Source organism: Schizosaccharomyces octosporus (assembly GCF_000150505.1).
Source record: "Schizosaccharomyces octosporus yFS286 unplaced genomic scaffold supercont6.3, whole genome shotgun sequence".
In the NCBI taxonomy this organism is placed as follows: Eukaryota; Fungi; Ascomycota; class Schizosaccharomycetes; order Schizosaccharomycetales; family Schizosaccharomycetaceae; genus Schizosaccharomyces; species Schizosaccharomyces octosporus.
In genome coordinates, this window is record NW_013185621.1 from 347,241 (window position 1) to 360,032 (window position 12,792).

At 39.3% G+C, this 12,792-nt stretch overlaps 5 protein-coding genes across 5 annotated transcripts; 4 read left to right on the forward strand and 1 right to left on the reverse strand.

Moving 5' to 3' along the window:
- The first annotated feature begins 320 nt into the window (after window positions 1–320).
- SOCG_04654 (uncharacterized protein) lies at window positions 321–2,257 on the forward strand. Its single transcript, XM_013165246.1, has one exon. The coding sequence runs from the start codon at window positions 834–836 to the stop codon at window positions 1,995–1,997; it is 1,164 nt and encodes a 387-aa protein (XP_013020700.1). The 5' UTR covers window positions 321–833; the 3' UTR covers window positions 1,998–2,257.
- Window positions 2,015–3,764, reverse strand: SOCG_04653 (F-actin capping protein beta subunit). Its single transcript, XM_013165245.1, has 3 exons — window positions 3,385–3,764; window positions 2,776–3,172; window positions 2,015–2,720 (listed from the first exon to the last, which is right to left on the reverse strand). Exons 1-3 carry the CDS (start codon window positions 3,388–3,390, stop codon window positions 2,326–2,328), a joined length of 798 nt encoding a protein of 265 aa, XP_013020699.1. The 5' UTR covers window positions 3,391–3,764; the 3' UTR covers window positions 2,015–2,325.
- On the forward strand, window positions 3,720–8,812 carry SOCG_04652 (bromodomain protein). The gene is made up of 2 exons (XM_013165244.1): window positions 3,720–5,781; window positions 6,130–8,812. The coding sequence occupies exons 1-2, from the start codon at window positions 5,759–5,761 to the stop codon at window positions 8,303–8,305; spliced, it is 2,199 nt and encodes a 732-aa protein (XP_013020698.1). The 5' UTR covers window positions 3,720–5,758; the 3' UTR covers window positions 8,306–8,812.
- A 180-nt stretch (window positions 8,813–8,992) lies between these two features.
- On the forward strand, window positions 8,993–11,333 carry SOCG_04651 (U3 snoRNP-associated protein Utp5). The gene has a single exon (XM_013165243.1). The coding sequence runs from the start codon at window positions 9,052–9,054 to the stop codon at window positions 11,080–11,082; it is 2,031 nt and encodes a 676-aa protein (XP_013020697.1). The 5' UTR covers window positions 8,993–9,051; the 3' UTR covers window positions 11,083–11,333.
- On the forward strand, window positions 11,278–12,697 carry SOCG_04650 (uncharacterized protein). The gene has a single exon (XM_013165242.1). The coding sequence runs from the start codon at window positions 11,545–11,547 to the stop codon at window positions 12,295–12,297; it is 753 nt and encodes a 250-aa protein (XP_013020696.1). The 5' UTR covers window positions 11,278–11,544; the 3' UTR covers window positions 12,298–12,697.
- Window positions 12,698–12,792: the final 95 nt, after the last annotated feature.

Genomic DNA, 12,792 nt, shown 5'->3' on the forward strand with positions numbered 1-12,792 from the left:
AAAGATTTATTGTCAATCTACTATTACAAATAATGTTGAATAAAAATAGAAAATGAAAAATTGTATGATTGTGGTAATCTTATTGCCAGTATACCTTGATTGTTTATCCTAAGATCGTAGCAACATGGACGGTACTCTGTTTATATAGGAATTAAGTGTTCTTCAATTCACCACATTATGAAATAAAACCTCAATTCGCATCATCTATAAGCAGGTAAACAAAGAAGATCATTGCTATATAATTAGGGGTGAGCGGTCTTGCTTGCTTGCTTGAAATATGATCCCACTTACCACGAACCAGTCAGTACCTTCGTCCTCAGGAATTGGAGCAGAACTCAAGTAAACTAAAAAGTCAGCAATTTTGATTCAAGTTTTTCAGTATTTTTTAACCTCGAAAAGAAACAGGGTCCTTTTCTTTCCTTATTCACACGGATCTGGATTGTACATAAATTTGGAATCTCGTGAAGGTGTGCCATTGAAGTCACCATACAGGATTCTGTTCAATTTGAAATAGACTAATTGACAGGAAGAAAGAAATGCAAAAACTTACTTTTTAGAATTTGTCCTTTCCGCATCAAAGTTTCCTGCATTCATACACATTTCTCTCTGTCTTTGCATCACCCCGATTTGTTCTCTACCCTGTTTTCCTAATTTTATAAAGAACATTTTGTATCATCATCTTGGCTGTTGAGTGAAAATAATTATCATCAACAACAGCGCTTTTTGCCTCATAGTCGCATTGTGTTACTTGAATCGTTTGACGCAATAAACAAATATTCAATTCACGGTAAGTCCTTTCCTTCCCTTCAAAAAGGATCTATATTTTTCCTTGCATGCCGAATGCTACGAAATGCCAACTTTGCGAAACAAGGCCGCCTTCCATTTGTGAACAATGCCTGTGTAGAGATTTGACGAGTTTTCTTACGGTGAGGGATCAGCATCAGAAAGAGGTTATCTTCCGCGTGGAACATATACAGAAGCAGCAAGGAAAAAATATTTTGTATCGAAAGCGCTTTTCTGAAAAAGAAGTACTTTTGGATAAATTAGACAGGTTATGCCACATTCGAGAAGATAAATTGTCTGCTCTTTCCGCCCTTCAACAAAAAATTGACGATATGGAACAAAATATCAAGGAAAGGCGAGAGACATTGGAGCTTAACAATAAAAGCCTTAACGACTGTTCCATACGCAACCGTGATATACGCGCCGAGAGTTATATACGTTCTCTTCGGGATTCTGAAATTTTGCAATTGAAGCTTACTGAACTCCAACAATCCCTAATTCGAAAGGTTCTCGAGATGTACCAGCTTCACTGGCGTAGGGACGTTCGTTTAATGTCTATTGGGGAAGGTCGTAAATATTTTTCCGAAAACGAGGGTGAAGTTGATTCCATGGATGCCAGTTTAGCCTATCAATTTTCCAAGCTGAACATGGGTGTGTCAGGATTCGCGTCTGATTACGAGGAAAACGTACAGCGTCGAAACCAAGCTTTCTTAGAGCAAGCCATTCAATTGAATGATTCTGTTACGATATCCGGTGTTGATGTATGTACAAAGAACAAAGAAAAGGTGTTTTTAAATCCTGAATCTGCATTACCCTTGTCATTTATTTGCGTTTTCTTAGCTCAGTATTTGAACGTCACCCTTCCTTGCCCTATTCAATTACCCTCGCCAGATCAAAAAGCACTTCCAGTTTACTCCAATGACCAGATGCTATATATTATGTACAACGTTGGATGGCTTGCGTCAATTACGGGCACATTCATTATTCCTAAAGGAATGTCTCAATTACAACAAATGGAACTTCTTCAGTGTACAGGGTTTTGGCTTGTTCAGTTACAATCTAAATGCATAGAAGCTAAAAATTATGTCTGTTGTCCTCAGCTACAAATGGATTTTGTTACGTTTTATCGTTTATCCTGTGCTCATAATCCATATGCTTTTAATTACGGCCATACAAGATCGAAATCTTCAAAAGCATTCCAGTTAATTTCATGAGGAATTAATAATGTCTATATTTATTAAAAGCTTTGGTTTTTTCTTTAATTATTCTTCCTGAAGTTTCTTCATAGAAGACCGCTAATGTATGTCTTAGTCATGATTCACGCTTTCTAGCTTTCCTTTTTTTTTTTTTTTTTTTTTTCTCTCAATGATAATTATTTCATATAAACGTATATTATTATTCAATTTTGTCTTGTTTATATCTTCATAAAATGTCAGTTATTCGCAACTAAGAAAGACCAGGAAGCCTAATTTGTATGGAAGTAAATGAACAGTCTTGTACGGTAGCAAAAAATAAGAGAAGTTAAAATGATTCATAGAAAAATCAGTTAGACAGATTCTTCAAAACAGAACGAAGAGCCATTTTGTCGGGATTTTCGGAGATAGGTTGTATAGAGCGAGTTTGATTAATAATGTCTCTGGTTTTATCAAAATAAACTTCTTGAAGGAAATTGCGCATACGGGTTTCCATTTCTTCGACTAGACGACCAATGTTACTGACTTCACCGTCCTGGTCACTTGCGGGCATGCGCTGGGAAGTTTGGCGAGTCAAATGACCAGATAGGCTTAAGGCTCCAGAGACAAGAGACGACTGTTGGTCAGATCCCAGGTAAAGGATAATAGTACTAGTTAAACGATAGTCAAATACATCGGTTTCCGAAGTGGGTAGACACTCAAAGACATGAATAGAATCCCAACCGCAGCTACCAGAGCTGGAAGCTAAAGAAATGTTAGATGGATGGAATGCAGGAAGTGAAAATGACCAATATCATACCTTTTTTAATGAGTACGGCGCCAGCATAGGAATCATCTTGGTCCCAGAGGTAAACGCTACTAACACCACCTTCATAGTATAAATCTAGGTAGACGCGCATAGCTTCATTGAGAGCCGACTCCAGCTTTCTCACACGATCGCTAGAGACCAGGCCATCCTCTAAGGGAGGATCATATTTGTTGGTCCAGGGTGAACGATAGGAATCACCATCACGGTTAAAATCACAAAGTAGATATTGGTTGCCTGACTCAGAGCAGTTGCTAACTTGCAAGGGCTGATCCACGGAAGAAAGAAGAACATCAGCCAAATCGGGGGCTACAGCTAGAATGGCATCCAAGTTTTTTGAAATGTCTTTAGGATTTAAACGTCGAAGTAAGTCTAAAGCAGCATCTTCAGGCTGGTGATAGTTAGTAAGGAATGATGTTGGTTGTATGGAGTTAACAGTTCACCTAAAACTCGAGCAGAAGGAAGATTGTGTTCAAAGTTAGGCTGCAAAAGAGTAATTCATTTTGTTTATGTTTGGGATAGCATTGCAGCAGCGCTTGTTGCGACTACCTTTCCGATATACAGCATGAATTTGAACAAGTGGAGCCTTTCAAGCATACTTACCAACATCGTTTAAGCAAGATTGTAATGAGGAAACCTTGGGAAATATTTTAGAAATGAAAAAATAGCAACGAATGAGATGGAACGTCAAGAAAAGCAAGGCGCAAATGGAATTACTTTGGAGGTTCAGAAAGAAAGTATTCTACTATTTTTAGCAAAGAATGTTTTTATAGAACCTTTAATTCCAGAAATGCTGAATCACAAAACGACAGCAAGAAAGAAGGAAGTGACAGGAGGACTTGTGGTGTACGGAGTGACAATTCGTGTACACAGAGTTCATATGAGATGAAGGAAGACATATCCAGAACGAACAACCCCCGAGATGTTAAACCAAAGTCAGTCGCATGTCTAAAAACAAACAGAAATTTGAAAATGATTCAAAGGATACTATAGTGCCTACACCTATTTCTGTTTGTGGTGTAACTTTTGTGTTTCAACTTGCTATGACAACCAGCCTAGCGGTGGGCGGCAAACGTACACTTTACAAACCAAACTAATACAAGACCACCTCAGGTAGAGACAAAACTTTTTCCTGGGTTTGGAACATGGATTGACTGACTCGGTTGGAATCTTGATATTTTACAAACATATTTGTTTTTGTACGTAACCACAAACGTGAGAGTGGACCGAAAATTTTAAAAGCTGCTTGAAATGAGAACTAGAGTACAGCGCATGTAGAGACTATAATGTATCACAAATAGGAGTCTGAACAGAATGAGTTGGAAACTGTTTTGTCTAACGTTTTCCTTTCTACGGAATCACATGGTTTAACGGTTGCATGACTATGCATGCTTGCTGCAACCGGAGAAAGCCATGAGATGCTTTAAGGAAATCCTCTATCTATCGATTGGTACGAAGAATCGCATTTTGAAAGTTTGAAACCTATTTTTGTCGATACGTTTTATCGACGAAATGACCATGACCAAGTTGAGTTGCTTTGTTCGAATTGGCACGGACGAAATACATTACTTTGACGGAGTTTCCTGTTACAACAGACTGTTTATTGAAGCTTACATCTTTTCTCGTGCAAGCCCTCTTTGGTACGTCAAGTCACATTCTACACAGCGCGCGAATGGTAACGATCAGGAGTAAAACGAAACTGAGAGACAAATCAATTTATACAATAATGCATCGAAAAGGAATTGTTTTCTGCTTGGACTCTTTGCTTGCTTCCTCCTCTACTCTTCTATAACTTCCTTTTGTCTCTACTATACCTACTGTACTAGTATCACCTACTACAATTCTATACCTACTTTACATGTTTTCTCTCACTGGATATACCGCAGGTCACCGCGTACTCATTAAACCAATCTCTGATATTGACGATTTCACCTAATCGTACTTTACTGAGTTTGACGGAGACAACCTGTTCGTTCTAAAGATACTATACCGTGATACACCAAACTTTCCTATGCTCGCCACTAAAATCATGATGTGGATATGACGGCGAAGATCGTACTAGATGGAGGCAGTTACATCAACAAAGAAAAATAGGTTTCGATTATGTTCGATCACATTCGAATCATAGTGTAGCCTTTTTTTTTCTCGAAGAAAGTGACAGCAGACAAGAGAAACATGAAGCTCAATCGTCTGCTGCTGTGCTGTGTTTCACGGCGTTCTTTTCTTTCATTCTCTATGGAACTCTAAAACTTCTTCCTCTAAGAGGAATGGGGCTTCAATTGCTTCTGTGTCGGGGCATTGCGAATTGTAGGTGAGTGTGGACTGTTTAGCTTAGCTTGTTTGGTCAGTTGCTCGTACTACTGTAAACACCAAAACCATGTAGCTTGAGAAGACGCGTAGAAACTCGATGGACCTACGCTCTTCGTTAGTAAATTATTGAATTCTTTGTAGAATGAGCGTGATTGCTTCAGGTACAATCAAGAGTACAGTTAGAAGAGAAATTGGGTCGGAAACGACTAAATTTCTTCCTCTAAGCCGTCAAAGATGTACTGCTGTAACCCATATAGAATGGTGGCCGTAACTAACCGCGGTTTGTTTACTGCGGTACGGATGACATTTACGTAACGCTGATTGGATCCTTATCTGCGAATTAAAAGACCTCGTAATCCATTCCGCCTCTATTATAATTTTCATCGCAACCCTAACCCTGATCCAATCCGGGACTTATACCTACATGTTCCCTCCTTCCCTCTACAAACAACAATAATTTTAGTTTGACTCGACTAACCCAGAAACAAAATCGTTATTTTTCACTATCCTAAAATAGTGAATTAAGACTTATTTGGATAGTATTTGAAGAAATTACTAAATTAGAGAGCCTGCTGCTGCATGCGGGCATCGCAGTATCTTTGAAAACATTTATCTTTTATTGCGAAGCTTCTGGTTAAGGTGCTGTGACAACAGTGGACTACTATACATGAACAGTGAGAATATTATATCGTAAGTTGGATTAAAAAATTGCGCACCCAAGTCGCATCTAGAGAGAGATTAGTGAGACGTCTTCTTTTAAGGTGAATAGGATTTCAGGAGAAATATCCACAAAAGCACAAGAGTAGTTTACAACAAGGACATTGAAGAAAATCATCATCCTTTAGATTTTCCAAATGTTATTGTCTACGATGTTCTAGAATAGACTCTAAAGTCTGACCGCTATATGCTCAACAAGTAATGATTTGTTTTATCAAACTTGTTGCATTCAGCGGATCTTCTCGCGATTCATCTCTCGGGTGTCCTTGCAGCGGCGCAATACATTTGTCTTTGGTAATGTTCGTTACTAACATTCAGTAGTGTGAAGTCTTCGCAGGGGAAAGTGAATTTTGCAAACGACTTTGGTAAATACAGTATGGGTTCTATGAACGTTTCTAATATTGATATTACTGTAACGCAACCTTATTCTGCGGAAACTGGATCTATTAACAAGACTGGACTGGAAAAAATAAGCGACTCGACATTTACACCCAGGTCTCCAGAAGCTTCCATGAACGGGGAAGAAAAAAGAGCTTCGTACTTTTCCGGGAATGAGAACGAGGACGAGGGATTAGATTTGTTTGGTGATAATGAATTCGAAGAAGAAAATTTACCGTACCAAGATAATGACTATTCTTCCCAGTACCTGCACCCTACACCACCGTACACAAATTATGATGACGAGTCTCCCTCATCTCCTTCACAACCATCCGAAGGAGCTGGTAAGAAGCATATTTTAGAAAACAATGGTTCTACACAAGTGGACGTCACTGACGTTCCTAACAAGCGTCAACGTAGCGATCAAGAACCATCTCTCCAAACGAATAAGGATCAACCCGAGAAACAAGAACCTTCTTCCACCGACGTGCAAACAAACTCAAATCTTCCTGTTGAACCTCCTTCTGAAGAGGTTTCTACTACCGCTGGCGGTAATGCTCATGTTATGACAAGTGTACAGGACAGCGCAGCTGACGAGGACAATTACTTTTCTGCGAAAGACTACCCCCCAATGTCGAAAGAGCAGCACAAGTATATTCATGCTATGCTTCGTCAACTTCGCCGTGGTCGTGATTCAATCCCTTTTCGTGCTCCCGTTGATCCAGTAAAACAAAATATTCCTGATTATCCTACAATTGTGAAGCACCCGATGGATTTAGGCTCTATTCAGAAAAAGTTTTCTAGTGGTCAATATGCGAGTGCCGAAAACTTTATTGACGATATGAACTTGATGTTTGACAATTGCTTTCTTTATAATGGTACGGAATCTCCGGTGGGTGTCATGGGTAAGAACCTTCAGGCAACGTTTGAACGCCAATTAAAGCAACTGCCTTCCGCGTATATTACAAGCTCATCTAGACCAGGTCGACGTCCTCGTAACGTGCCTGCAGCTACTAGACCGACCAGTGGTCGGACGCGAAGACAATCTGCTTTGTCATCTAGCCGGGATAACATGTACGACATAAAACCCCATCGCAGGAAAGATGCGGCAGAGATGAAGTTTTGCCAATCTGTTTTGAAGGAGTTGTTAAAAAAACAACATGAGTCCTATGCATATCCTTTCTACAAACCGGTGAATCCCATCGCTTGTGGCTGTCCGGACTATTATAAAGTCATCAAGCATCCCATGGATCTCTGCACTATGCAAAACAAATTGAACCACAATGAGTATGCTTCTCTTAAAGCATTCGAAGCTGATATGTTGCTCATGTTTAAGAATTGCTACAAATTTAATCCGGCTGGTACACCAGTGCATATCATGGGTAAAAAACTTGAATCTGTCTTTCAGAAACTGTGGGCTGAACAGCCTGATTTCGACTCTGAAACATTTAGCTCACTTTCCTCTGTGAATCCCGACTACTACTATGGTGACAATGATGTCTTTGACAGTGCAGATGAGTTTATGGAAGATGACGGAGAAGAATTTGAAGCTGTTAATAGACAGATTTATAGACTTCAGAGTACTTTACGTGCAATGAAGACACGTGCTCGCTCCTCTTCAGTTTCTCATCGGTCTCGTTCTCGAAGCCTTAGTATTGACCAGTATCCGCCCATCACTTATGAAATGCAGAATGAACTAGCCGAACAATGCAATTATTTAACGGCTGATCAATTGACACATGTCGCCGAAATCTTACGTTCTGCATTACCGCATCTCCGTAAAACCGATGAAATTGAAATTGATGTTTCGTCGATGCCTCCAGATGTGTTCTTTAAGGTATATTACTATGTTTGCAAGGGTGATGAGTCGGCTGCAGACCACATCTTAATGTCACCTCAACCACAGAAGGATGAAAGAAAAGGTCGCGCCTTGTCAGAAAGTGAGCAGGCTGAAAAGATACGCTTGCTTCGTGCTCAACTTGATCGCTTTGCGGGAATAACCAACCAGAATAAAGGAGTGAACAATCCATCAGCTGCTTATCAGTCGAAGGCATTTGCTACGGACGAATCGTCTTCCGAAGATGATGGCGAAAGCAGCGAAAGCAGTAATTCAGCATGAGCTTGGTGCGGGAAGAAATTTGTTTTCTTTAATTTCAAGGTTTCGGTTTGTCTTTCTTATTATATTAATTCTTGTTATTTCTAATTATCGGGTTTCTTACGCTGTACATATTATATATATATGTGTTTTTGCTTATGTTGAATTTCTTTAATACTTTCACATTCTTTATCGTTGAACATCTTTCGCTCGCATGATCTTCCCGTAACGGTTTACTTCGTGGTTTCAGATTCGAAATCTAGTTCCAATTTGTTATGATTCTTTTGATATAATGTTTTTTTTTTGGTGAACTGTTTGAATCACTCTGTCGGTTTTCTCTTTGTATTTCACTCTAATTTACTTTTTTTTGCGATTTTAAAAGCACCGTTTTGTTTTATCTGTACTGAAAACCGCAGTTGTGATTTACCATGTTTCATCCTGTACACTAGTTAGCGTTTATATTTTCATACGTTTAATAAAAATATTTTCCAAGATTAATTATGGTAAAAGACTTGTACAATTAGAAAGGGAAACAGAGAAAGAAATTTGAAATGAATCATTAATTAAGCTATTTTCAATGAAGAATTCCTTACATCCTCTACGTAGGAATCATAATTTTTCATCACGAGTTAAGAGTAATATTTTGATGTTACTACACGCTATAGAACTTTGCGTAATCGATTTTTTATACGCTATTCCATGTGGGTTGCTCAGGATCTGTCAAAGCAGCAAACCACCAAACTCAGGATCCTGACAGCAAACAATCCCAAATGGCAGCTAGGAGTCGGCCTAAATCGACATTCCGAACGGTACGGGATAACGGAGTCAAACTTGGAGCTTTTCAAGAGTCATCGAAGCTTTATGCAGGTATAACAGACGCTTTAGATTCTCAGCGTCTGCGTATTTTTGATTCTCAAGAAGGATCGCTTAAAACCGAATATGCTTTAGAAGAGAATAAGCATGTCAGTAGTATCTGCTGGGATCAAGCTACTGTGTACGATGTTGAACCTATAGATACTTCTGTAGGTGCTTCTGGCCATGTCGTACTCCTTGGTACCGAAGAAGGAGAAATTTTAGTTTATTCTGACGCTCTCGGTACAGTTACAAAATCATATCATTTCGGACAATTGGGCAAGATAACCAAAGTTGCTCTATTGAATTCGTTGGGATTTGCCATCGATAACGTTGGAAAGGTGGTTCAGTTCAACGTTAACACTGGTTCCCCTATTGAAACATTGAAAATCAACTGCTCTTCTAGAGAATTCTCCGGCATATACCCTTCCCCTCGCATTCCAAATACTGCCATCGTCACTTCACACAGCGTACATTTATTGGCACTTCCAGATTCGAATCCTGTCGATACCTTGACTACACACACGACGCTTGTTCGATCCGTCGTATATTCTTCCGTTGTATCTTCATCACAAGATTTCATCGTTTTCGCCACAGCTGCTGAACAGGACCGATATGTCAACCTATTCAGCAAGCAAATTTCCAATGAGAAACTGGAGGATGTTCCTTCTAAGAATATAGGAGCATTGGTTTGTGAAAATGACGTGCAAGAGCTTACAGTATGTGAGAAGACCGAAGAATCTTCTGAGAAGAAGGGTAGTATTCTTGCAGCACTTTCGGTAGACGGTACTATTGAAATATTCGATAATCCTTGGGAATCGAAGCTTTCATCTGGATCTGGTGGACTTGCATCTTTATCTCGCAAGCGTAAATTACTGACAAGCCATTCCAATCTCAAAATACGTTTCTCTCGTTCCCGTGGTGGTGTTACTATTGCCCTTGAATCTATTACGTTTGTCAATGCAGGCACAATAGTGGTAGCATGGAGGGAGGGTACTCGTACCTTTTTTGAGAGTGTACCTTGGAAAATTTTGTCTTCTCAAGCAACCGATGGACTGTTAGAATTGGTCCGTCCCAAATCTCGAGATGTCAGTAAAGTAGGAAAGCCAGTTGTTACGTACGATGAAGCCAACGCTACTGTTACAACAGGCGTGATGCAAAAACACGCTGCGGATGTGGCAGATCTTTCCGCTGAGGAAGAAACGCAAGTTGAGGAACAGGAACCTAGTCTTGCCGAACGCTTGCAAACACTCACCAAATTAGATCAACAAGCTCAAACTACTCCTTCGCAGGTATCTGCTTCTACTTCACTAGCAACTGTGTTAACTCAGGCATTGAAAACAAACGATCAATTTCTTCTTGAGTCTTGCTTCAATAATCAAAGTTTGGAAATTATAGAGAACACTGTTCGTCGTTTAGACCCCGCTTTGGCTCCGGCCTTACTAGATAAAGTGGCTGATCGGCTAGCTCGTCGTCCCTTGAGAGCAGACACCTTCTTGACTTGGATTCGCTGTGCTCTAATTTTCCATGGCGGTCATTTAAGCTTAATTCGCGATCTGAAAGATCAGTTAGCTACTCTTCGTTCAGTATTGGAAACTAGAGGTTCCAAATATACAAGCATGCTTGCGTTACAAGGAAGATTAGATATGGTATTTTCTCAGATTGCTTTGCGAAAAGCTGGCGGCTCAAAGGATAATGCTGAGAACGACGAGCCTATTACTGTATATTACGATGGCTTTGAGGAGGATGAAGATGATGATATGGAAGAAGATGAAGAAGATGAAGACGATGAGGACTTGGATTCCGATGATGAGGACATTTCAGAAAATTTCTCCGAAAACGAAGGCGATATTGCAAATGGTGAGGTACATTCAGACGAAGATTATGACCAAGAACTGCACGAGGAGGACGTTCAACATGATTCTTCAGATGAAGAAAACTCTGAATAATCCCAGGATTTAGAGCAGGGAATAGACTTGGGATGTTCTATAAAAATTAGAACATAATCTTACTACTAAAGGAAGAAACCGAATTTGGTCGGTTTCATAAATGATTTTAATTAAATCATGGGTGAGGTTTTATATTGGTTTTGGATTTGCGTTAACTTAATATATATTGAATTGTGTTTTGATAGAAGACCGAAACGTCTACTGTGGAAAAATGAAGGTTTTGTTTTGGTATATGGTAGACTAGTAGAAGTAAGTGTATAAAAAAATGCATTGCTTGAAATGATTTTGTTTTATAAAGTTGATGTCCACTAAATTTTTAATAATAGTCCCTGTCTGATAAAAGGATCATGCGTATTTTGGTGTTGTAGAAACATGGTTCGATCACCACCACGACTTACAGCTACTACTACGTTGTCAATCATTCCATATACTTGAATAGAAGAACGCTTATGAAAGCTACAAATGACTTCAAATGTAGACAAAAAGTTGAAAATCATAGTTCGGTTCGCCTCTGCGATCCCTGATCTTACGTTGGACATTTCAAATGCAGGAGAGACAACCATTCGGGAAGTTTTCAAGACCATTCGTAGTCGAGTTCCTGACTGTAAGGATAAGCAATTGAAATTGATATTTCAGGGCCGTCTTTTGTCTCCATTATTTACCATAGAAAGAGCAGTAAGAGGAAACTGGCATTATGATCCTCGTAAAGAAGATGACGAATCTCGAAAAGCATTCATTCATTGCATCGTTGGACCTCAACTAACGCCAAATGAGTTGGCTCCAGAAGACCAAGAGTTAAGCCAACTTCAGCGGTCTGGCGCTTCAGAGGCGGAAGCGGAGGCGGCACATCCTAGAGAAATGTTGAGAGGTTTTGACCGACTTCGTGAGGCTGGTTTTACGGAGACCGAAATATCTAGTTTGAGGTCCCAATTTCATCAAGCTCGTGGTACAAATTTAGATTCCCTTCCGGAGGATTCTGTACGCGAAGCTGAGGATGATTGGATTGACAATGGGGCACAAACTTCATCAGCAGATGAGTTTGATATGTCTTATGAAACCCTTTTAGCTGGTGTGATGATTGGTTTTTTTGGTGGTGCTGTTGCATGCTATTTTCTTTGGCAAAGAACTATGTTCTCCCTGCGAATGCAACTGTCAATTTTAGTAGGTATAATATGCAATTTTGCGTATGGTGTTTTACATTCTTATCGATGGTAAAGAATTGAATTGGATACGTTAATTTTTCTAAAATCAGCTACGAAAACTTGCGTTGATACCTTCTTCCTTCGATTATTCAAGAAATGCCTTGCCTTGCCCTGCCCGTAAGCTGTGTTCTTCACAATTTCGCACGAGTAGCCCATAATTTTTTCTAAAACGTTGCTCGTTTAATGATTAATAAGTAAGCAGATTCACAACAGTGACTTTGTCTCATTGACGACTTTTCTATTCTTTGTGCATCGTCACATTCACTATATTATTTCTTTTCAAGCATAGTACACCCCATGATTTTAATGACTACAACCGTGTTCTTTTAATCTTTATTTAATACATTAGCTAAAAATGAATAGATTTTGGGATTATCCTTCAGGCAATAAATAAAAGCAGAATATGTTTACAATCAAATACAATAATAGTAGTAGTGTTATATGATAGCGTGTTGCATTGTATTTCTGTATACAAAATAGTGAACTAAACGATAAAATGCCGTTACAG